The sequence below is a fragment of the Achroia grisella genome, unplaced genomic scaffold (assembly GCF_030625045.1).
Source record: "Achroia grisella isolate CSIRO2021 unplaced genomic scaffold, CSIRO_AGI_Agris_v1 utg6026, whole genome shotgun sequence".
NCBI classification, from domain to species: domain Eukaryota; kingdom Metazoa; phylum Arthropoda; class Insecta; order Lepidoptera; family Pyralidae; genus Achroia; species Achroia grisella.
Window position 1 is genome coordinate 2173 of NW_026712960.1, and position 23953 is coordinate 26125.

General features: G+C 33.1%; 1 protein-coding gene across 1 annotated transcript in view; it reads left to right on the plus strand.

Annotated features, from left to right (window-relative positions):
• Positions 1-1500: 1500 nt before the first annotated feature.
• LOC131848913 (uncharacterized) overlaps positions 1501-23953 on the plus strand; it is a gene marked incomplete at its 5' end in the record, with an annotated part of 28659 nt that continues 6206 nt past the window's right edge. Inside the window, one exon of the mRNA XM_059198872.1 lies at positions 1501-1673. Within this exon, the coding sequence (XP_059054855.1) occupies positions 1501-1673 (173 nt within the window). The remainder of the gene's footprint in view (positions 1674-23953) is intronic.

The following is a 23953-nucleotide window of genomic DNA, read 5'->3' on the forward strand; positions in this document are numbered from 1 at the left end:
TGACTTACCTAATGGAAAGTGCTAACCGTGGTCATGATCGTCATGACGTATTTGTGAAACTCCTGATGCGTCATCATTAGTAAGGACTAAGGTGTCATGCCTCACGACTTTATGGAATGCCACTGCTGTTGATATATCTTTCTGAAATTGGAAAACGAGCTGTCGGCCCACTACTCAAAAGCTGTTGGCCGCAGCAGGCCTTACAGCTTGACCGGTCGATAGGGGGCGAGTGCAGATGGGACTTCAAACCCGCGGAAGGACTTATAGAGCTGCTAAATGCCAACTCTCGCCTGACGGATACAACTTTAGTCTCATGTACCCTAAGATAAGGGTTCGAACCTCGGCTCAGGCTGTCGTAATTTTGATCTCCTTTGGAATTGGACGCGGGATCGATCGGTGGGGATTTATGGCAAGTGGTAGTTGCCACCTATAAATAGTACCACGGATTTCATGTTATTATGCTATACTCAAGAATTGCCATTCCAAGGAACTAAGATAGCATGTCTGTTATCCTGTAATTTCACTGCCTAATTTGCACTCTACTATCGTAATGCAGCTTGTAAAGCAAGCTGCTTGATTAAATTAGGTACCCACGTAGGCCTCTTTTTACGATCTTTAGTAAGCAATATAAGGAAAGGCCAAAATATATTATATTGGTACTCATTATCTCAGCACTGGGACCACCTCTCACCCTGAGGGACCCTTAATTTTAAACGAGGTGGGACATAACGGGATTTGGAGCTCGAAAACTGGAGTTACCCAACTTGGATGGAACTTCCGTCTTAGGAGTTTATAATTTAATAAACTAATATAACGTTGTTTTTGCAATGAGTAAAGTTGTTGGATATTTTTGGAATAAATGTTCAAGATTGACTTAAACCTGTACAGGTGTAAGCCAATCAAATACTTATACAATAACAATACACAGAAGAAAATAAAGATATTTTTAAAAAAAAACTAATTTTAAATGTTTGGATATTTACTATTGGACTTTATTTTAGATAAAAATCAATAAATAGAAAGTAAGAACCCTTCATCAGACACAAGCACAGAATTCATATGCTTAAAACGTATATGCTTTGTGTCATACGTTTAAAAAAATTTCATTAACATAATTTCTCTTATAGTTATCTTTGTTTAGTGATTTGTACCAGCAAAGATAAGTCTATCACCCCATGAAAGGGAAATATATAAAGATAAACAATTTATAATAAAAACAATACAATAAATAAATGTATGAGATGTATTAGGTATTAATATACGAGTATATTTCTTAAACACTTTGTCATATTATTTACACAGTACCTAATTCAAATTCAAAAATCATTTACGTATTCATATGGGACATTTTAGCCGCTTATGAAATTTTTATATAATTTTTTCCCTTCCATCCAGTTCAGTATAGAGATTCAATTGAGAAGAACTGGCAAGAAAATCAGTTAAATTTCTTATATATATATTTTTAATAGGTTAGAAAATAAATTAACAAAATGTCCACAGGTGCAATACAACCTCGGTAGCAGTAAGGAGTTTGCAGCAGTCATCATATCATCTCCAAGTTCTGCGAACGTCCGTCCAGGGCCTGTGAGGCTGCATGCATGCGGACCAAGACTGGCTCTCTGCGCCTCTCGGCCGCCTGAGGTGCTAGCACTTTGGGACATCAAACTCTTGAGGTAGGTTTATAGCAAAATTTAAGTATTTTTCCAATGAAAAAATCTTTTAACACGGGTAAGAGAGCGAAACTCCGTGCTGTAGAGACTACAACATGGGGTTTTTCAAGAAAGATATAAAGCATTCCTAAGGGTCGGCAACACACCCGCTTCACCCTTGATGTTTCAGGCATCCATAGGCTAGTATATCCATGCAATTTGTAGTACAAATGAAACTAAAATAATCTGTCCATCGTAATTTATATGTAAAAATCAGTTCTATTGTAAATTACTGTTTACCATGAGGGCTTCCTGATTAAATACCAATGCAATTTTCCAGAACCATCTTTTGATTAAATATATCTTTCATCAGAAAGATGTCTATATGTGGAACAAATACTCTCAAGTCTACAAACATTTGACATTGTCAGACTAAGCTTAAAGTCCCTAAATCAAACATGTGTTGTAATTCCCGAACAATGAAGGAAATCCTATTGTTTTATCGTCTGTACAGAGTACCGACATCTTGCGAACTGGAATCGTACTGTTATTGACACAATTTTGCCATCAAACTCGGAAAGTAACTTTGGTGATGAAAGGAAGCAGTAAGCATTTAAATAGTTTAAATTAGGAGTGTGGGAGTTGTGGGATTTCCATATAATTCTCCGCTTGTTGTATACTATAAACATGCATATATGCATATATATTTATTTATAATATTATACACATAAACCTTCCTCTTGATTCACTCTATCTATTACTGAATTTGGTTAAAATCCTTTACGCAATTTATTTAAAATATATAAGCGAACAGATAGCGACGGCAACTTTGTTTTATATTATGTGCGGAAGATTATTTTGTTACTTATGGTCTAGTATTTATATAATTCACGCTCGAAAAAATTTATAGCGAGTTTTAGGACATTTAGTAATGATGAAGTATATACAACGCAATCTACAAATTACAATCAGTACTAAATGATATTGCAAATAATACTTTACATTATAATAAATTTTCATTGAATATAACGCTATGAAAAGTAATCAAACTTTATGCTTATAGATAAAATGTAATAAAACATTTTAATAGGAGTTGCTTTTTATAGGAAGCTGTAAAAAGTGAATAATCAAAGCATTCAAGACTGCTAAAAAGTCGTTTATTAAAATCAGTGTCGATAAATGTTTCATTTTTGTTATACTAGCTACCCGCCCCGGCTTCGCACGCTACAAGTATTATACATATAAACCTTCCTCTTGAATCACTATCTACTACTAAAACTGAGTTGTTACAAAATCTGTACGAACACACAGTGGAAGCGCATTCATTTTTTACTATGTAAAGATTACTCAAAAAAGGGCAAGCGCAATAGATCTATGCAGGTCACAGTGCTACAGGTCTTAACGCTTGACAATGGCCCAAAACGCTCACTAAAAAAAAAAGATTACTCATCCAAAACTCTATTAACCACAGGATATAATACTATCGATTACTTTTATCATCTCTGAATAACAAGCTATACATGCCTCCATGGTTGACACGTTACGATGGAGTCTCTCTGATGTATATCATTAGGTGCCACCCATTCAATTACCAGCCTCAGCATACCTGCTTAACCTTCACGTTATTTTCCATCAACGTACGAAAATGGCTTTGAGAGTGTCAGGAAAATAAAGCCTTATACATAAGTATAGGCATATAGAAAGCTTTCACCTCAATTTTCGCCTATATCCTCTTTACGTAGCTATCTCAATTTGTTCGCGGAGGATTTTAGATAACTAGTTAAAACGTTTTGGCGTTGTGCTTAATGAAGTTTTTGGGATAGCTCTGTTCGAATGAACATGTTAAAACGTTCATTTATTTTTCGATTATATACCTGAGTGCACGTAAAAATAAAAATGAAAAATAGAATGTATTTATTAAAGTATCTAAGCTTATATTATTTTTAAAACGTATGTTCATTTTGCACAAAGTTTCTATAACTATGCATGGGAATTTTATGAAGGTACTATATTTACCTCTATATCTATATATATAGATATAACTCAAAGGTGACTAACATAGTGATCTATCAACGCGCAGCCCAAACCACTGGACGGATCGGACTGAAGTTTGACATGCAGGTAGATGTTATGACGTAGGCATCCGCATCCGAAAGGATTTTGACTAATTCTACCCCCAAGGGGATAAATAGGGGATGAAAGTTTGTATGAAACTTTGTAAATTTTAAACCGATCGGGCTGAGATTGCATGCATAAAGCTACTATGACGTAAGCATCCCCTAAGAAAGGATTTTGATAAATTCCACTCCTAAGAGGATAAATTAACGCGAGCGACGCCACGGGAAAAAGCTTGTATAATTATATTTTACTAGCTTTTGCCCGCGGCTTAATTATATTGACATTTATGTTTTATTATTTAAGAATAATAAACTTGTAGCATTACTAACAAATATAAATCTATTGTGGAAACATAAACATTCAGATACAGAATGGACTTTTGCACTGTCTATGATTTGAAAAGCAAAACTTTTTGATTGAATTTGCAAACTTGAAATCTAATAGACAGTAACACATCCCTTACACGTTCACGGGATCTGCTAATGAAAACGTCTTCCGCAATCTCCCGAGCGTACCCCAATATCGGCTTAACCAACTAATTGTTTGAGAATTTAAAAGAATATAGTTCTATCAAAACAGACATTTGTAGTCTCTAGGATATGAATAATAATTATAAAAATTTTTTTTTGATTGAACTTGCAAACTCGAAATCTATTTAGGTAGTAACACATTCAAGGGAGCTGCAAATGAAAACGTCTTCCGCAATCTCCCAAGCCTACTCCAAAATCGCCTTAACCAATTAATTGTGTCCTTAATAATTAAAAAAAAATATCGTACCATCAAAACAGACTTGTACTGTCTAAGATCTGAAGCGCAAAACTTTTTGCTTGAACTTCCAAACTCGGAATCTATTTAGACAGTAACACATCCCTTTCACGATCACGGGCATTGCTAATGAAAACGTCTTCCGCAATCTCCCGAGCCTACCCCAAATCGTCTTACCCAATTACACCGGCACAAAGTTTAACGTGACTTCGCGGATTTTGCAACAGTCTCAAAGTCGCTAATCTTTTTGCTTAAACGCCGTTCCTTTGAAAAATTGCCTCAATATTTCACCAGGATCCGCCCAGCTGCAGAGCAGCTCGGATGCCTCTTTGACCCAGTTGTTGATTCTTTAACTTTGACATTTAAATTGAACGATGCCTGTGGGCTTTGTGGATAAAAGAGCACTCATTTCGTATGGTGCTTGTTTAATTCAATTCCCTTTTATCGTGGCATTCGTGGAAATTTCCGAGTGTCTGTTGTGTTTCAGCACAGGAAAAATATTCATGATTTGGACTCTTTATTGTACTCCCTGATAATAGCAGATTTAATTTACAACAGGAAATCTCGCTTAAACAATGTCTTTTACATTTGGTTAATAAACCGTTTATTTATCGTCTGATTTACTTCTATTGTTTCAGTTTTTTTTATTATTAATTAGGATATCACTAAGTCATACTAACTATCTCATTTCTAAGAACATCAATAATTCTACCCACTCATTATAATAAATACATTCCAAAGTAGGAACAAGTATTGATTTCAATAACGTTCCGAGTTTGATTCTCAGTAATTTTGTTTTTGACCATTCACCATCCAGTCCGAAGCTACACGAGCTTGTTTTATTGGTAATAGACAAATGATATAAATACTTAGATATTTTTTTTGCAAAGTCATACATAATATACTCTCCCATACCGAAAACTCCCATACTGATACAATCATACCCATACATACAAATATTTGTAGCGTGCGAGGAATCTAACCCGCGACCATCGGAAATAAGATGTTTAAACCACTAAACCACCGGGGCCACATATATTATATACATTTCTACTGAATTCAACAGAGTTAAAACCAACGCGTATATAGTATATATAGCGCCAAATGTTCATAGTTTGCAGTCTTTCTGCCCGTTCACGATGTTCAGTCGAGCTAGATAGATCCCTTGTTACATTCATTAAGCAGCTAATTCCAATGACCAGTGTTCATAAGCTGAAAGCTTTTGAACGTACTTTTTAGACAACAGCGAAATTTATTTTCACTTGTTTTGAAAATCGTGTTGGAGCTTCGCCAATGAATTTGTATGTTGAATTGAATTAAATTTTAATTTTTAGTGTCGTGTTCGTGATATATCTATAAACCACCTGTATATATATATATATATATATATATATATATATATATATATATATATATATAAATCATTACAAAATATAAAAAAAAAGTACGCTATAAATAATATACTTTTTAAACAGTTACTATAAAGAAAAAAATTGTCGTGCTGTAATGGATGAATTAAATAACTTAAATTAAAATTCATTTTGTAACTTTTTACTGCTGTCTTCCATTTCTCTTTCTTTCATTATTTTTTTTATTCTACTCTCTTTAGTTCTGTGACTGTCAGACTATTGAGTATCTAATATATATTTATTTTTTATAATATATGTATAATATAATATTTGTATATATTTATGTAATTTATGATTGTATTCCTTAGATATATATTGTATTTATGTATCTGTTTACATTTTGTTTATCATTTATTATATTTGCACCTCCAACCATTATTCTCTGCACCACCTATGGTTGGCTGGTAGATAATGCCGCATGGTATTAAGTCCGCCAAATGTACTTTACTATATTTTGTATATTGTGTGCATTGAACTTAAATAAAAAAAATAAAAATTAAAGAAATATTTAACAAATTTTAAAAATACTTTTAACATTGACTATGTCTAAAAAAAACCTAACATTTCTCCCCTGAGAAAATGGAGTAGATCGATAGTGTATTACAATTGTAGATACATTTTCATTCATTCATTCATTCAAGAAAAATTTAAAACCGAAAGAAAATGTACTATCTTTTATTATTGTTACACAGAACATACATGTGCATATTTTAAAAGTAAATAGGTATAATTACTAATAACTCTTTCTTGTGCATAACAAAGCCAATATTTACAAAAACAATATATTTTGTACTATATTCTATGGAGACATACCTCCACAATAGGTCCACAAAAACGGATTTTTACTTAATTTCCATAAAACTAAAGTGTGAATGTTACTCTTTCACGCAAAAACTACTGAAAGGATTTGTATAAAACTTTACAGTAATATAGCTTATGCATCAGAATAACACATAGACTATATTTTATAATGAAATTTATCGCCAGTGAAACCGCGGGCACAGCTAGTATAATAAACTTTTTATTGTGCATAAAAAAGCTAATACGAGGGCTACACTGAAAGTTTTTAGAACTGGCTACTTGAGAGCAATATAATAAAAAAAATTGTTAAAATTTTGAAAATGGAACTCTTTACGAATAGTACTGAGTATATAATTTATTCGTATGTCATGTGTTTTACGGTTTGGCGGCAAATTGAAAATAGTCTGTGTAACGTTATCATGAACTTAACACGAGAAAATTTTCGTGTGATGATTTTTTATGACTTTCGATGTCATCTAAGTCAACAAGAAAGTTATGATAGACTACTATTGGACTTCCACGATGAAGCCCCGTCTCGTGCCACTGTTTACAACTGGTTTAATGAGTTTAAACATGGTCGCACTAATCTCACCGATGATTTGCGTGAGGGACGGCCTTCTACGGCGACAACCGAAGATAACATCCGTGTTGTGCGGCGTATGATAGAGACTGACAAAAGAGTGACCTATCAGCAGATAGCTTAAAGATTTATGAGTCAAGTGCACAAAATCCTCCATGAACATTTGGCGGTCAGGAAGCCTTGTGCCTGGTGGATACCTTATAATTTCACTGAGGCTCAAAAACTCCGTTGGGTTGATTGGTGCCGTGAAATGCATGAAAGATTTAACGGAGGTGACTCAAATTCTGTGTTTAACATAGTTATGGGAGACGAAAGCTGGATTTACTGTTATGATCCCGAAACTAAAAGACAGTCAGCTCAGTGGGTGTTTCTTTCTGAGGAGTTGCCAACTAAAGTGAAGGGAGGTCGAAGCATAGGAAAAAAGATGGTGGACTCGTTCTTTGGAAGAACAGGTCATTACGCGACAATTGTTTTAAGAGGATCGAAAAACAGTTACTGCAGAGTGGTACAGTAACAATTGTTTGCCACGTGTTTTGAAAAAAGTGCGTGAGAAACGACCTCGCAGTAGGATCCTCCTTCACCACGACAATGCTTCGTCGCACACCGCCAGGCAAATGATCGATTATTTGGCGACCTCAGACGTAGAACCACTGGGTCATTCGCCTTATAGCTCCGACCTCGTACCTTGCGATTTTTATTTATTCCGAAAAATGAAAGAAAAAGTTCGAGGAAAACGTTTTATGGACGCCGAGGATTCCACGTTTTGTCAAAGAGACCCCTAAGGACGAGTGGGCAATGTGCTTTTCTCAGTGGTTCTATCGGATGCAGCGATGTATTGACGTGAATGGACGCTTTTTATAAAATAAAGGTGCTAATTTAATCAGTTTTTGATTTTCTAAGAACTTTAGTTTGACCCTCGTATTTATAAAAAATAACTTAAACTTATATAACCTGTGAAAGGAAGTGTGTAAAATTTATTAAAAATACATTTTGTACTGTATTCTATGGAGACATGGGTCCACAAAAACGGAATTATCTTGGCAATTTCTCATTTCTCAAAATCCCGAGTGCTGTCAGCCGGGGATTCCACGGGGACTAATTGCAACACACCCGGGACGCTTTTTTGTCATTATTTTCCTTACGCGATGCTGCTAAAAGAAATTGGGATAATTACGTAGGTCATCTTACATTATAATATTTATGTATTTATTTCTATATGCCGTTATATTTTTTATCTATTTGATCCAATATAACTTCATTCATTATAATTGTCAAGAATTTATGTTTTGCTTTTTAAAATTATGAACGATTTTATCTTATATTCTTTTTGTTTCAATTAAAATATTAGGTTGCAGCATTTTTTTAATTTTAAATTCCGCAGTTAATATGCTTAATCTCTTCATAAAAATAATAATAGATACATATATGTAAATAGAATAAAGACGTTTAATATGTAATGTATAAATTACTATAATTACAATACTTAAATTCCTACATAATTTATATCAATATATTTGTATCTGCAATCGACTTTAAAAAGATGTTCTCAATTCGGCTGTATTTTTATGTGTACATTTTACATGAATAGATTTTCTTCTCCAATCATGTCTCATATAAATTTTATAAATCAATCATTTTATATTTCAACTTAAAAAAATAATATTTGACGTACTATTTAAATTGTACCTAAATGAATCTTTGATTGAAGGTTGTATTTTCTTTGCACTGACCTGAAAGCGGTATTATATAATAGTTTGTGTACATTTCGTGTAAACAGTTGCTCTTGCCAAAAATACAGCATGATCGCAAAACAAAACAACATTAATCCAAGGATAGAAAACAAAGGGAGTGTCTACAAACGCCGCAACATGATTTGTTGCCACTGTACAACACAGTTACAGCTTAATTCATCTAGGTTTTTTTTTTATTTACCATCCCGACTATTTTTAAGTTACAACATAAGTTCATCTGACAGCTTACTGATTTTATATTATTTACTTCAGTCACTACTCTCCACAACGAACTGTAACTTACGAGTTGTACTGATACCACCTCGAACTTGGTTTACACATCCGGCTCGAAGGACCAACCACTTGGTATCGTGAGGTAGACAGCTGCTATCGAGGTTTTAAATTGAATCTACCATTCAATAGTGATGATAGTTTTTTTTTATCTAGGGATAGATAATTTAAACAGAAAACATCTTTGCGATGCTATTTACAATCCCATATAGCGCCATCTAGTTTGCACGAAATCAACTAAATTTACCTATATATATTATATGTTTCATAAACAGTTATAATTTAATAAAAAAATAGTAGTAGTTGCTCATCAGCATGTTTTGTAAAGCAATAAAGTAAAATAATCATTTTAATTTCTTTTTACATCCATAGGCCAGATCATGAGTCCTTATGATAATGACCCTGGACAACACACACAGCGCCATCTAGTCCCAATGTAAGCAGAGCTTGTGTTATGAGTGCTAGACAACTGATAGAAATATATGCATATAATTTTATTATAAATGCATACAATGTATACACGAGTAATCGAACCCGCGGCAAGAGGTAAAGCGGTGTGCTAAACCGTTACACCATCGAAGCCATCAGTCCATCTCTAATTGTTACTAGGAGAATTAGTCTAAATAAAAACTCTTTTTGCGGTCAGATTCGAACTCACTACCAAACTTCGAAACAGGGGTTAAACACGCCATGATTATCTTAATAATTCGACTCAATTTTTTTATCGTAACGTATTTTTCAGCAAACAAAGATTTATTATGTATTTAACGATGTAATGGAAAATCCTGGGTCCCATCCATCACGGGTTTAGTTCATAAGCTAGACATTACGTTATTACAGCTGGCAATTTAGTTAGAAGCAATATTGGAAGATACTGCGCTTCTAAATATCATATTTCAGGCGTGGCCCGTAGATAGAGACTAGAGGTTCATTAATACTTAATTATCCACCACAATTCAACTAACTTCAAAAATGGGTAACACATTTTCGACGGCCTCGGTGGTCTAGCAGTTTAACACACAGGTTTGCATCCGATGATCGCATGTTCGATTCCTCCCACAGTACAGACATTGTATTCATTAGTATGACTGTTTGTATTGGTCTAGATTTTTTATATGTATTTAAAGAAATATATGTATCAATGTAATTATATCAATTGTCTAGTACCCGTAACACAAGCTCTGCTTTGCGTGGGACTAGATGGAGTTTTTGCGATGTTTATTTTCCCTCCTTATTGCGATTAGATTTAATAACGATACCTGATATTCTCAAATTTTGCTGAGAATATGTTTAGCAATTCTCTAGAGCACATCACCGAAGCTCTGTTCTAGACTATTTATGGTTTACGCCTATCTTTCTTTCCTTTCTTTTTGAACTATTGGAATGTTAATTACGACATTTGATATACGGATGTGCTCAAATTCAATCATACGAATACACCCGCAAAATCAAAGGAAAAAAAAGACGGGCGTAAACCATAAACTGTCTAGAATAAAGTTGGTTAATGAAATGTCTCTTGAGAATTTCTAATCATATTCTGAGAATGTAAATAGGAATTCTCAAGATACATCTCACTGCCTAGCTTTATTCTCGACAATTTATGGTTTACGCCCGCCTTGTTTTTTAGAAGAAAGGAAACAAAGACGACCTTAGAAACGAGGGTGTAATTTTAAAACTACATGATGTTCACATTTCGTTGATAATGTAATAAGGAATTATATACACTTCACCGCTTAGCTCTGTCCTAGACAGTGTTTTCCATCACTGAAGAGCTAATCAAAATTTTAAATTGGCAAGAAGCTTTTGTTATCTCTCAGAATTGAATTTCACTTTGAGTTTTATGAGTCGAGGATTGTAAACCACTACACTACGATCCTCTCCGCCCGCTATTTAATAATTATCATCTTCAGCAACCTCATCTAGTAAATACGGCCGTAATTACGTTTAAAGTTAACTAGTGGCTATCCTGAGGCTATAAACTAAGTTCCAATAAAGTCTAGAAGTCACTAATTCCATTATTAAGGCGTGCACACACGTGCGTGCCTTCAACAGTTCCCTGTGGATTAAAATGCGATAGCGCTGAAAGTGGACCAGTTAAGAGTGATCAGCGATTATTATTAATAATGAATTTATTATGTAAATTAAAAAAAAAATTTTAAATTTAGAAGAACTATGAAGTCATTTTTTGAAAATAATACATTTTATCACATCAATGAATTTATGTCAAAATCAAATTTAAATTTATGTTAATGATTAATGTTAATGTTTTCTATTGAATTATAAAGCTAAATGTAACCTGTTTTTACATGGCAAATAAATAAATCTAAATCTGAAAATAAAGTTTTAAAATTTTTTTAATGATAAACTGATTACTCATTACTTGAATAAATATATTCGTTAATGAAATTTTAATGCTCCATAGAGAAATTGCTAGATTAGTTTCTCTATGAAGCATTAAAATTTCATCAATTGCTTCTTCCTTATCCCATTGATTTGGGGTCGGCGTAATCTAGTATACATAAAATAATAAAATTATATTTTAATCGATTTATTCTTATTATAATAAATTTGTTCTGTTCTATTCTAATTAGAAAATAATGATGTTGTAACAATATTGATACCATAAGTAGGCTAATGTTTATAAGAAATAATAAATTATAATTGGTGTTGCTGCATCAATTGTTTAGCTAAGCATCAAATCTTCATTAACTATTATAATACGAGGTATATTTGACTTTTTAACAGAATACTGCATATTTCTGTAATCTGAACTGTTCTTATTTATTTAGCACTAATTTAATAATAAGTGATGGGTTCTGAATGTATATAAAAGCTAAGAAACTGTTTAATTGAAGGTAGGACATAGTTTTATGTAGCTTAAAACACAAACAGATTGACAGATTTATATATACATACTAAAATTTTAAAATATTTTTTACCCGCTATCAGCTCATAACTTATGCCTCATTGGTTGTGTACAGCCTGAAGCGATATGCCTTAACTAAACAAACACCGTCCTAATGAGCTTGCCAATGGGAAATAATGGAACTTACAGCTCCCAACGTTCGGCCTTTGATGTGAACCTAGCTTTACATTTGTTAACAAATATTTTCTTCGGTACTTTATTAATTAACTTGCCGTGTCCTTTAATTATAGTATTTTGATAACGTTATGTCTTAGTGGTTTACTACACCGTTTTAGACTGAAAAGTTCTAGGTTCAAATCTGCACGATACAAAAAACTGTGTTAATTTAAATATCTGATTCTCCTGAAACACCGATAACAATCCACCAAACTAATTCGAGATATAGTGAGATCTCCTGCCATGTCAAATATTTGTCTGTAATGTAAATAAACGACTTACTTACTAATATGAATAATAATATCCTTGCATAAAAGTAGGTTCTATTAGAAAACACCCAGTCATGATTACAAATACTCATGAATACAAATATTTGTATTCTTTGAATTCATTAAAATGAGTTTTTATACTGATCTGGGTGTTTCTATACATAAATGTTTGTATTTACAAAATATATACATAACACAAGCTCTGCTTATCTTAGGACTAGATGGCGCTGTGTAAACTGTCCAAGGTTATTTTTTATGTTATATTTTATTTACTACAATGCTACATGGTAATAAATATGCTTATTTTCCACGATTCTAGGCTATTATATAAAGAATAGGCGATACAGACACATTGACGTCTTTGTACAAAATATACCTCGGTAATTTATCGTTGAGAACTGAATCTGCTATTTTTTGGAGGGCTTGCCGCACTACGATGCAGGGGAGTCTGCGGGACTGCAATATTAACACCAATAACCGTTCCATCAGCCATGATGGATGGGAAACGTCGCAGTATCAATTATATCCAGTTGGCGAGTCAGAGTTGGCCTGAAACCGCGCCGGGTTTGACCAAACCAGACCGGGATGGGCCATCCATCCTCCGGTTAAGCTGTAAAGGGCAGCTGCAACAGTATTAGAGTTTACGGAAAAAATGTACTTATATCACAAACTCGGCTGACTAGATGCCGTTGTGTCTTGTTCAGGGTTATTAATATTAATCTCAAAAAATATTTATCTATGTAGGATTTTTGGGCCTCTTATGCTAGTCTTAATTTAGTATCACTGCCCTTACCATCCAAAAACATCAGTTGAGAAGAACTGGCAAGAAACTCAACGGGTGAATTTTTTGCACGACATCAAAATTAATATTTATTCGAGCATTTTAACTTGGATATTTCGTATTCATCATTTTATCTATCGACATTTTATAAAACGGAAATTGAAAATGCTCCGCGTTCAACAATGCAAATTTAATCGACCATAGGGAACAGTCAGACGCGCCAACCGTAAGTACATAATAAATTATTAGCAATACTGAAGTTTCTAACGGTTTAGTACACCGCTTTGCTTCCTATGATTGCAGGTTCGATTCCTCGCACAAACATTTGTGTTCGTGAGTATGATTGTTTGGCTATATTCTGGGTTTTTATGTATATTATGTATATATTTACAAACATAAATACGAGTATATATATATATATATAACCAAACCTGGTAAAAGCCTGCTAGGAGCAGCCTTAAATGAACGGTCTAGTATAGAACCCCCTGAGGTTCAAGATAGGCCAAGATCTTTTAGAAGATTGTAGAAAGATTTCGCTGGTATACATCTCGCTACCACTTCGGCCGCATATAAATTAACAACATTATTTCAAACGTTCGTATTCATGAGTATGATTGTTTTTATTGGTTTGCGTGTTTTCTATACATGTATAATTTGTACGTATTTAAGAAAAAAAACTATATCTATGTTTTTGTATCAGTTAACTAGTACCCATAACACAAGCTTTAGCTAGCTTAACTTGGATCTAGATAGCGCTGTGTGAATTGTCCTGAGATTATTATTATTTTTATGTTTCTTTTCTTTTGTGTAGTTTAAAAGAAGGTGATACTCGCCCATACGGCCCTTAGGCAAGTGTGGGAGAGGTAGTGCTATGTGAAGATGTTATTATTGTGGAAATTAGAAATTTTCTTGTATTGCGACAGGTATCCAGTATTGTAGCTTTTTGTAAGAGATATTATTATAACGGACTCTATTCTGAAGAAATCTTTGACATGATACCCTCGGCTACCTTTTACCATTACACCGCTCGCCATCAACAGGGAATTCATCCTCATCCACTGGAACCTGGTCCCGGACAGTGCGGTTTCAGAGTAGCTTCCTCCCGCGTACGCTAGATTATAGAATTAACTACCTGCCGAGGTTTTCTCGACAGACTACAGCAAGGTTTCTTAATGGTCGGCAACGCGTGACATCCTGGTGTTTCAGGCGTCCATAGGCTACGGTAATCCATTTACCATCAGATGGGCCATATGCTTGTTTGCCACCATTGTGGTATAAAAAAATATGATATTAGTTCGTAATATTTGTTTTATTGCATGTTCTTTAGGTATATTTGTTTCCCATAGTACAGTGAGCTTTACCAGTGTAATAGCTCTAATATTATGAATAGTTGAATTTAATATTGCAGTGCTGTACAAGATTATTTACTGTGCATTTTCCTGGATTTAAATGTTATCATGCTCATAAATATTACTGCTTATCTCGTGAGCTATGCACACAGCTAAGTTACAGCTTAGGGCTTGCTTAACTGTTGTTTAACTTCTATGTACATTCATTTACAAACAAGCAGAGATAGTAAATTATAACAGTCTAAGCTTAACTATTGCATAAATAAAACAATATAAACCTAAGTAATAAATTCATACTTTAGAAAAAAAATACTGCAATTTTTTATGTAACTGGAAACAAACCAGCTGTATGTTTAACAATAATCTATTTATAGGCGTATTGACAGTCTCAGTGGTGTATAATATGTGGTATAGAATACCGCTTTACTATCACATGGTCGCGGGTTCGATTCCTTTCACGCTACAGACATTTGTATTCATGAGTATGATCGGTCTGGATGTTTTCTATGTATAAACAATGTAATACAAAACAAAATGTATCCATGTATATATATATCAGTTGTGTAGTACCTACAACACAAACTCTGCTTAGCGTATGACTAGATGGCGCTGTGTGAATTGTCATGCCATATTATTATTGTGATTATATATATTTATTTTTGTTTATTACAAGCGCCACCTATCCTTTTCTTAATTTTACTTTCTCTATCCACCCAAAGATAGTCTGGAAGAGATTGATTACCAATAAAACACATTTTGTATCACTTAATGTGACATTACAATATTTTCTTCTGTATTTGGTAAATAGTGCTTATAAATAAAAAATTAATAAGCTACCTGTATAACACTGTAACAAATCTCTTCTTTTTCTAGTCTTCATCCCCTCCTGAGGAACGAACAAATCTCATTTACTTTCTCTTAATTTACTAATTTTATAGCAAAGTAAATAAAGACCCTAAGAAGTTGCTCCCAAATTTACCATCGACTTAGAAAACCTTTAATATTCCAAAAAGGGGTTGCAAAGATTAAAACCGTGTTTTATCTCTTTTTCCCCATAATTAACCTTCCCCTACAGTATCTTTATTAAACATTCTCTATTTAAAAAGATTCTTCTAATTGGATCTTGATAGTTTTACCCCCACCTTCAGAATAGTGTCGCGTCGTGTCGCGTATGCGAAATGCTATTAGTTGGGCAAAATTTTTTTGCATTGTTATAGCCTATCTTAAAATATATGTAGTTTTGTGCACAACACAAAATAATTTAAAATTAAATAAATATTAATAATAAACATTGTGATAATTGATATTGTTGTATTTTCTATTTTACTGGTATTTCAAGGATATATGCCTCATAATAGTCTTACTCAAGGTAACCTATTATCTAGAGGAAACGCCACTACATATTCTATGTCGTTGTAGCCCTCTCATGCATAAACGTAATATCTCCATTGAAAAGTACACACTAGATCCTGAGGAGATAAAAACCAGCACTCCTAGGAATCTCCTTCAATTCTTGTCCCTAACAGGCCTAGGCAGTGAACTCTAAAAAAGGGTGAGCACAATAGATCTATACAGGCCGCAGTGCTACAGGTTTTCTTTAGAACCGAGTAATAGCCCAAACCTTTTAATAAAATAAATACTTATTAACTAATTACCTCTAAATAATTAATTATGCAAATTTAAATAAAATTAATCCCCTTAAACAACCGAGGCAAATCCAAAATTTCTAAAACTTACTTCTAAACAAGTCCTTTCTAATTGTACTAGATTATTAAAACATGAATATGAATAAATTAGATACAAGGCGTTTCCTCGTCAAAACTCTGCGCTATAATTTAATTAAGCGACAGAGCTTATAATATGTTTGTAGGCGGGTGTGACTCGCGAGTTACAAAGTGGAACGTATCAAATAAATGGCGTCTACCCGTGAATTTAGCAAATTATTTGAGTTCCATCATTTTATGGAGAATTCACAGGTTGGGAAACGTTATCTGAGTACTTCTTTTTGTTGCAAAATGGTGTTCTGTTATTACATACTATTTGTGGAGTAGATAAGTTTATTTATAACCGCAACTTTGCAAATTGGTACTTAAGACGTAGAACATTCAGACTCATTTTGTTTGAGAAACCTTTTTGTTACCCAAGATAGAAGTTTAAATCTTGCAGCTATTACCTACGACGTCAAACGCCTGAATATAGCAAGCAGTTCATCATACAAACGACTATTGTGATTGTGTCGGCCTCTATATTGTAGCCGTTTAGCACACCGCCTTGTTTTCATTGGTCGCGGGTTCGATTTCCCGCAAGTACAATTTTTGAATTCATGAGTATGATTGCTCGCATCGGTCTGGATGTTTTCTATGTATATGTTGTACTAGCTGAGTCCGCATTTGCCGCGTGAAATTTGTAGCTTATGTGTTATTCTGATGAATAAACTACATTATTGTAAAGTTTCATGAAACTCCAGTCAGTAGTTTTTTCGTGAAAGAGTAACAAACATCCGTCCATCCATCAATATTAACAAACTTGCACGTTTATAATATTAGTAAGATATATTCCTGGCGAAGTCGCCTCAACGAGCTAGCGACCTGACATCATCCTCATCTTACCTCTTACTATCATCCTTCTCTGGAGCCCAGCCAGCGTAGTGCATTAAGGTAGGCGATGCACTATTTCATTGTCCATCCGTAAAAATACAGTCCTTTGCTCATAAAAACATATTATATATACACTTATATATTTGGCATTTTTTTACTTTCTGAAGCATACGTTAGAATATTGTTTAATAATCTTTACAACACTCGTACACTACCTTTTTTTACCTTACCGCTAACAACCTGTTACAGCGTTAGGTTGGCGGGAAGTGATCTCTTTCAGAGATAAATCCATACTTTTATATTATTGTATAACTATCTTTTTATTATTTAATGTTTGAAGTGCCATAAAGTATATATATAGAGACAGAGTGTGAGAGAGAGAGAGTGCGAGTGTGGGCTTCTCTCTGAAATATATATGTCATAATATATTATATACATATATATTAAGCTGCTAGAGCTGAAAGAAGAAAATAAATAAGGTTTATAGTTAATGCAAAAATAAAACAAATATACTGATAGCAGAAGCCTCTTCAATAGAACTAATTTTGATAACATGCGAAATGTGATATAAAAATTGATGCGTCCGCGTTATCATATGTACAATAAAGTGTGCACTTAAAATTATCTGTAACTTTATCTGAACCCAGGTGTTATAAACTGATGGATTTCCATTACAGACTAAAAATAGAAAAATATGTATTTATCTATATATTAATACGTAAATCAAAAACTTTATACCCCTTTTTACGAAAATTGCGCGAATAATATAATTTATATTTATTTGCATGCAAAACAGATTACAGTCAATATAATAATATAATTAGGAGCGTGTAGTTCGGTACAAAACTGGATTGTAATCCAACACTATGTATGCCTAAAAGCTAAATTATATAGACGCATTCAATATACGCTAGATAGCTAGATAAGGTTATATAGAGGAGTGCAGAATGCAATTTTTTTTTTAATTATTCCCAAAATTTGTTAAATGAGTATAAACCTTGTGATTAAATATATATTCATGTTAAATTATATCAAGATCCGTTCACTCGTTTAGACGTGAACATGTAAGAAATAACTTTCTGCCATTGGATTACGTTGCTAACTAACTTTAACTACTACTTAAAGTTAGTTTAATGTTGTAATCTTGTGGTTGTACAAATAAAGCATTCTTAATATTATAATAAACATATAGATACATACTTTCGCATTCATAACATTATAGTATAAATTTGCTGATCCATAGACCAAAGTGGACGTCCAAACAATAAAAGTAAATGTTCCCAACATATGATAACAACAATGAGATTTTCCAAACAAGTTAACTCCAGCCCTAAGTTAACTAATCGCTGTTGACTCAACAGATTAACAGCTTACGATGTTAAGTTAGTTAACTTATGCATTCGCTTGCTTGTTTAATGCCCTCACTTTAACTTATTAGGTAAGAGATTCAACGCAAACAAGATTTAAGTGGGGCGGGGGATAATTATGTTAATTAATAAATATAATAATAAGTAACTCTGGACAATTAACACAGCTTCATCTAGTCCCATCGTAAGCAGAATTTGTATTATAAGTACTAGACATCTGATATAAATACTTAGATATTTTTTTGTAAATACATACATAGTATACATAGGAAACACCCAGACAGATACAACCAATACTTATAAATACAAATGTTTGTACCGTACGAGGAATCGAACCCAGGACCATCGGAAGTAGCAAGTAAGTAATTAAGTAATGGAAGCATTAATTTTCTAATGTTACGTGTCTTATCAGTAGATTACCTATACCTACTTAACTTATATGAAGAGTACCTCTCCCCCTTAGTCCCTCCCCCTTTAAATTGACATTGACGAGAGTCTGTCTGTTGTTATTTTTACATTATCTTGTTTGATTACTGCAGATATTACAATAACAGGAACCATAAATTCATCATAGTTCCCAAGGAGTATGTAACAACAAAAATATTTTAACTAAAAACGGCAGAATCAAAAAGCCCTTCGAGATAATATTTAGGTTATGCAACATCCACAATATAGTCCAGAAATGCATATGTATATTTTATCAGCCTTTTGTTTTTTATAATTTATTTGTACATCCACTGTTGTAAATTGAGTATGCATGCATTTTTTAAACCGGGCAATATTTCACAGAACTGGCAATCCTTTATTGACTTTTAGAAAAAAATTCGATGCTATAAATAACACGAAAATCAAAATGGCGTCGCTTAAAATTCAATATGGCGGAAAATAAATTGTTTAGTAGTCTTAAATTAATTTATAGGTAAGTAGATTAATAAATGTCATTGTAATATAGATCTATACATATAAAAATGAATTGCTGTTTGTTAGTCTCGCTATAAACTCGAGAACGGCTGAACCGATTTGGCTAATTTTAGGCTTGAAATATTCGTGGAAGTCCAGCGACGGTTTAAACGGTGATAAAATATGAAGAAATTGCATATAAAATAGTAAAAACAACAATTTTATGTTCCTATACAAACTGTCGATACCTGTCAAACAGGGTGCGTTCAGAAATTTAATGCGTAACTAAACTTCAAAAAACCTTTAACATATATAATTTTGAGACGGAACGGAGTTCGCGGGGCCAGCTAGTTAAATATAAAAACTTTAATGTTTCTGAATGATAAAATAATTTCAAGCTATAACTGCAGACGTACCTCATTATAATTTAATGTACAACCTACCAGATTTGAGCACATTATATTCATGCGATGCGCTCTAGTAAAGACCTACGTGACGCGCCTTCTGAATTGAAGTTAACCGACCAAATAGAATATGCTTCAGTAAACCTATTCAGCCACCGTCACTGCGCAGTATTAAAATCGACGTCTGTATTTTTTAGACTGTGCTGCTTTTGGTAGTCGTTTTTATTCAACATTTTATATTTTTTTACGACTCCTATTGTCTATACTTGGAGGGATATAATATTTTATTGTAAATAAACCATATGACACTTAAATTTTTTTGTTGAGTTCAGTATTCAGGACGAAAAGACATATATAATATTTATTCATCTGATATAAATTAAAGTGAGTAGTATATATATATATATATTTGATATTTGCGTTAATTATTACTTCTTACAATTACTACTGTGATACTAGTATAGAGAGGCAAAGAAGAGGTACAAAAATTGAACAACTTTTTCTAAAAAAATTGCGTTCCTTGTAATGTTTTGTAAAAAGTATCTATATTAACTTCTTCAATAAAATTGTTTAATTGATTATTCCAGAGTGCCATATCTATCTATTCATATTTATATATAGGCTATTCCAGTCATATATCCAATTTTGTATACGTATAGAAACCTAATATAACAAAGTAATGAGTTAATTTATAACAAATTTTTAAGTAAAAAAAACTGCTACATATTTGGCGTACAACCAATTTTTTACCTTACCTTTGTACAGTCTCCGGCCGCGTCTGTTCTACAGTAGATCTTTCAATAAGTGACATTGCAATAAAATATTTACAAATTCTACCACAAATATCGACGTCACCTCACCCTATCAAATATCGAATATGGGACGCCTATTTACTGTATTAACTTAAAAAAACTCACTTTAAAAAGAAATATCTGTAATCATAGCATTACGTTCAGGAGACATTCTATTAAACAGGACAATAATCAAATCCACAGTTTGACAATAGTCAAACTGTGGATTTGATTATGATCAACATTCTTATTGAGGAAATGGAAAAAACGCAAACTAAATTTAGCCATTTTTCAATGTATTTTATCGGTATTCGAATCAAAATAATCTGTATTAATTTATAGGACAAAGTATAAATCAGTGATATATGTCTTTCTTAGAATAGTTGAGATGTTATAGAAATATAAAATATCTAAGTATGTAATTAAGTTAGAAGCTCAGACGGAACTAACGTGGTCACTATTGTGATCCTGAGCTCCTAAATAGATAATGAAAAAAAAAAACAATATACATAATTATTTTCGGTTGGCACCAAACACGTGTCGTAAAACGCCTCCTGATTTTGCCTCCGGTCAACTTTTATATCTGTATAAAGTTTCTCGCGAGTTTTAGAACAGGAAATACCTTCTTATATGTGCTTTTGTTTTATGGCCGGAACAAAGGCACGCCGCAGAGATCTTCGCCAAGATTTAGATTTTATTGACGCACATAAACGCGAGTGAAGAGTATTCAATTCGTCAGTTGTATTTCAATGGAAGATTCTAGAAATTAATATTCAATCTAGTATGAATAGCGATATTTCATTATTTATTCATATTAACTTAAAATTTAACTTATTTGCGTCGTGATGATTCGTCCAACCGTGATATCTTTGTTGGAAACTGTTTTATATATCTTTTTTATTGTCTATGTTTATTTATAATAACTATATTATTTTATATATATGACATTCTCTTTGCTTGTCTCTCTTTGCTTGTCTGTAATCTCCTTCCTTTAGAATCTTACTAATATTATAAACACGAAAGTTTGTGTGTATTGCTGGATGTTTGGACAAACGAATTTTGATAAAACTTTACACTAATATAGCTTATACATCAGAATAATACATAGGGTTTAATTTAAAAAGATATTTTGAAATATTGTGAAATGTAGTCATAAATTTCAAGTACATGTGATGCAGAAAAAGTGGCGCGGGTCTGCTAGTATAAGCATAATCCCCAAACACATATATTATAACTTGATTTTTTTTTTCATACTTATTAGGATGCATAACATTTATTCATTCATAATTTAACAGATGCTCTTGTCGGTGGAGCTCTTGCTATTGTCCACGATCTTTTTATTTGTTGATACTACACGACTCAAACTTTTTCCCCAATCTGCTTGATATAGTTGTGTCTTGGTCTGCCCCTTCCTCTCTTTCCTTCGCTAATATTATTAACAAGTTTGTCGTGTCAAGTGCTCCAACATTTTGCACCGTCTATTCTCAGTCTCTTTTCTTTAACCCTTTGCAGAAGTTCTTCATTTCTTATTTTTCTTTCCAGCTAATTCTTTCCATCCTTAGCATAACATTAAGTAGTCGAATAAAATAGATAGCAGTGCGTGCTATCGCAAAAGTGTACGCGGTCTAATAAAATTCAATTAAGGCCGCCATTACTTTGAGCGAGTTGTGTTGTACGTTATCGACACTATCTGTACCATCTCAATTTATGTGGAATACTCCAATTTCCGCGTACAAAGAAGTCAAACGAAAATAACCAGACAAGACATCGTCTGGTCTCGGTGTGCTGCAGACTGACTTTGTAACCGAGATATCGACGTAATGGAATGACGAATTCCAAATTTAAACTTTTCTATTATATTTTGTATTTATATACGATATATGACGACCTCGATGGTTTAGTGATTTAGAACACCGCATTATTTCCGATGGTCGCGGGTTCGTTTCGACGCACGGTACACTCGTTTGTATTCATGAGTATGATTATTGATATTGGTCTGTTTTTTTTCTATGTACCTACAATATATATTTACAAATATATATATGTACTAACTTATTAACTAAAGAAACTTATTATAAATTTTGTAAATTTAATATTGTAATGGGTGAAAACTGTGATCGGTACAGCTTATGCTGTAAATAATATAATTGACGCAGTGGAGTAACCTGAAACAGTCATGCTCGCTATAAATTTCAAACTTGTGGCGGCGTGGTGGGGTCGACTAATATGATTGAGTATGAATTCATACTCGTGAACGGGTGCTGCTTGTGAGGTGATCTGTTCAGGTTCTTATTATTTTTTGTTCTTTGCGATAGCATATGCTGCTGGTCACTCTATTCTCCCAAATTTGAAGTTAAATAACTGTATACTATTATAAACATGTTCCACTATTATTTGAAAAAATATGAGCTGAGTTTCTTGTCGGTTCTTCTCATCTCGATACCATTCCGAACTGACGGTAGATTTGACATATTATAAGAGTCTGTAATAGACCTACATGAATAAAGATATATATATATTTCTATCTTTGTCTAGTACCCATAAAACGAACTCTGCTTAACTTGGGACTAAATGGTGCTGTATGAATTCTCCAGTGACATTATTTTTTTTATTTACAATAATAACACCCAGTTTCTTGCTCATTCTTCTTGTGATGAGACAGCTTTCCGAATGAGCGGTAGATTAAAAGAAGGATAAATGTGACTATTTAAAAGTGCTTGAATTGAGTTTATTTGAATAAAGGATATTCTATTCTATTTTAATACGTACAGTAATATTTATATTAATTTTATTATTTTTTGATGCAAGTACTGTATATACTTTCATGTATATTTAGTGAAAAACTATTAACTTGAAATTACAAACGGTCACTTCAATTCTATTTGTTTGTATAGGTTTATCTTATATATAAAATTCTCATGTCACAGTTTTCGTTCCCATACTCCTCCGAAACGGCTTGACCGATTCTCATGAAATTTTGTGAGCGTATTGAGTAGGTCTGAGAATCGGCCAACATTTATTTTTCATCCCCCTAAATGTTAGGGGTAGTCCACCCCTATTTTTTTTTATT